This window comes from Mustela nigripes, chromosome 5 (assembly GCF_022355385.1).
Source record: "Mustela nigripes isolate SB6536 chromosome 5, MUSNIG.SB6536, whole genome shotgun sequence".
Classification (NCBI taxonomy): domain Eukaryota; kingdom Metazoa; phylum Chordata; class Mammalia; order Carnivora; family Mustelidae; genus Mustela; species Mustela nigripes.
The window spans coordinates 26,363,751-26,366,072 of record NC_081561.1 but is presented as its reverse complement, the minus strand read 5'-3'; the positions used below and the strand labels follow the sequence as shown (position 1 = coordinate 26,366,072).

At 39.8% G+C, this 2,322-nt stretch overlaps 1 protein-coding gene across 1 annotated transcript; it reads left to right on the top strand.

Moving 5' to 3' along the window:
* The first annotated feature begins 959 nt into the window (after positions 1–959).
* On the top strand, positions 960–1,901 carry LOC132017170 (putative olfactory receptor 2B3). Its single transcript, XM_059398971.1, has one exon. It carries the CDS (start codon positions 960–962, stop codon positions 1,899–1,901), a length of 942 nt encoding a protein of 313 aa, XP_059254954.1.
* The last annotated feature ends 421 nt before the right edge of the window (positions 1,902–2,322 follow it).

Genomic DNA, 2,322 nt, shown 5'->3' with positions numbered 1-2,322 from the left:
TGTAAATTCAAATGGGGTTAAGTCTTAGTAATGATCTGCCTTTAAAACCACAAAGTGGACTAAAGAAACTTCGAAGAACTCGGGTCATTAACGTGCCTGATCACTTCACCTCCACAGACTGAGGAAAATTAACTTGATAATATGATTCTTGATGGTCTTTTTTCATGTATAAGCACCGCTGTGTGGCCGTAGTCAATCTCACGGTGCTCTCTGCAGACCTGGAGGGAGACATGGTATAGAAAAAAGAATTGCCCTTAAGTCCTGGCCTCACCACTACCGAGTATGCAGATCATTTATGGTCACTGAGTCACAGTAGCAATAACATGTAGTTCACATCTGTTTTTCAGTGTCTGTCTCATGTCAGTCAGGGAGGGATTCGATGGTCAAGTGTTGGGGATGAAGGAGTGCCCTTGTCCTGATGAGTACTGGGTAATGTATGGAGTGCTCCACCACTGCATTGCACACCTGAAACTATACTACACTGTAGGTTAACCAACTGGAAATTGAATAAAAATTTTTAAAAAGATATATAAAGATGTCTCACCTGTGGTTAACACAATAAATTATGCCAGCCGTAATTTTACTACCTTGAATCAAATCATCTAGGACCAATATTTTGTACACACATAAGAAAAGGGAGAACTGAAATGTCTTTTACCACTTAGTTGTCTGTGCTCTCTGCATATAAATTATATACTTTATCATTTAAAACTGATGCTCGACCTCATCAATTTAATTGAACATAACTACTAAAAAACAGGGGAACTACTTTCTAACCTAAAAGAATCATACTGTATTTCACAGGGGTTCTATTTAATTGACCACAAATTATATTTGGTGTTTAATTATTCATTATAATAATCAAATTTGGTTCAGTTCCAATAAGAGTATTCAATAATTATGTATTGATTACTTTTCTATTTTATATTTTTCTAGGAATGAAAAATAAGTGAGTCATCATGAACTGGGCTAACGAGAGCTCCTCAAGAGAGTTTATACTACTTGGCTTCTCAGACAAGCCCTGGCTACAAATGCCTCTGTTTTTGCTCCTATTAATATCATACACAATCACCATCTTTGGCAATGTGTCCATAATGATGGTGTGCATTCTGGATCCCAAACTTCACACACCCATGTATTTCTTCCTCGCTAATCTCTCCATCTTAGATCTGTGCTATACCACAAGCACGGTCCCTCATATGTTGAGAAATATTTGTCGCAACAAAAAGACCATCAGCTATGGTGGCTGTGTGGCCCAGCTCATTATCTTCCTGGCCCTGGGTGCTACTGAGTGTCTCCTCCTGGCTGTCATGTCCTTTGACAGATATGTGGCAGTCTGCAGACCCCTGCACTACGTAGTCATTATGAATCATTGGTTCTGCTTAAGGGTGGTAGGCTTCTCGTGGCTCACTGGCTTCAGTAACTCAGTGTTGCAGTCTTCCTTGACCCTTAACATGCCACGCTGTGGTCACAAAGAAGTGGATCACTTTTTCTGCGAGGTGCCTGCCCTTCTCAAGTTATCATGTGCTGACACAAAGCCTATTGAGGCTGAACTCTTTTTCTTTAGTGTATTAATTCTGCTAATTCCAGTGACATTGATCCTCATTTCCTATGGCTTCATAACTCATGCAGTATTGAGAATCAGGTCAGCAGAAGGACGACGAAAAGCTTTTGGGACATGTGGGTCCCATATGGTGGTGGTGTCTCTATTTTTTGGAACAGGTATATACATGTACCTACAACCACCTTCATCCACCTCTAAGGACTGGGGAAAGATGGTTTCCCTCTTCTATGGGATCATCACACCCATGTTGAATCCCCTCATCTACAGCCTTAGAAATAAAGATATGAAGGAGGCCTTCAAGAGGGTGATCCCAAGAATCTTTTTCTACAAAAAATAAGTACTCCTTTGTGATAATAATCTTCTGAGCCTCTATTCTTGAAGATGGTAATAAGGTTTGAACTGATTTTCTTATTTTTCAGGCTCTTATGATTTCACTGTATTCTACCAAAAGTTAGAAATGTTTTCCTCTTTTCAGAAAGCAATGCTGAGACTGTAAGATACCTTATTTAAATTAAAAACCTCTTTGCTTTCCAGAACTTCACTCGATGGACTTTGTTCCTTGAGGACACTTGGGTGATTGACCTTCCTATTTATGTTATTTGTTCTACTACCAACCATTGTCTACCATCTTAGTTTGGGATTTCTGCATCTTTATCATGTTTTAAAAGATTTTATTTATTTGACACACAGAGAGAGACCACAAGTAGGCAGAGAGGCAGGCAGAGAGAGGGGGGAAGCAGGCCCCCTGCTGAGCAGAG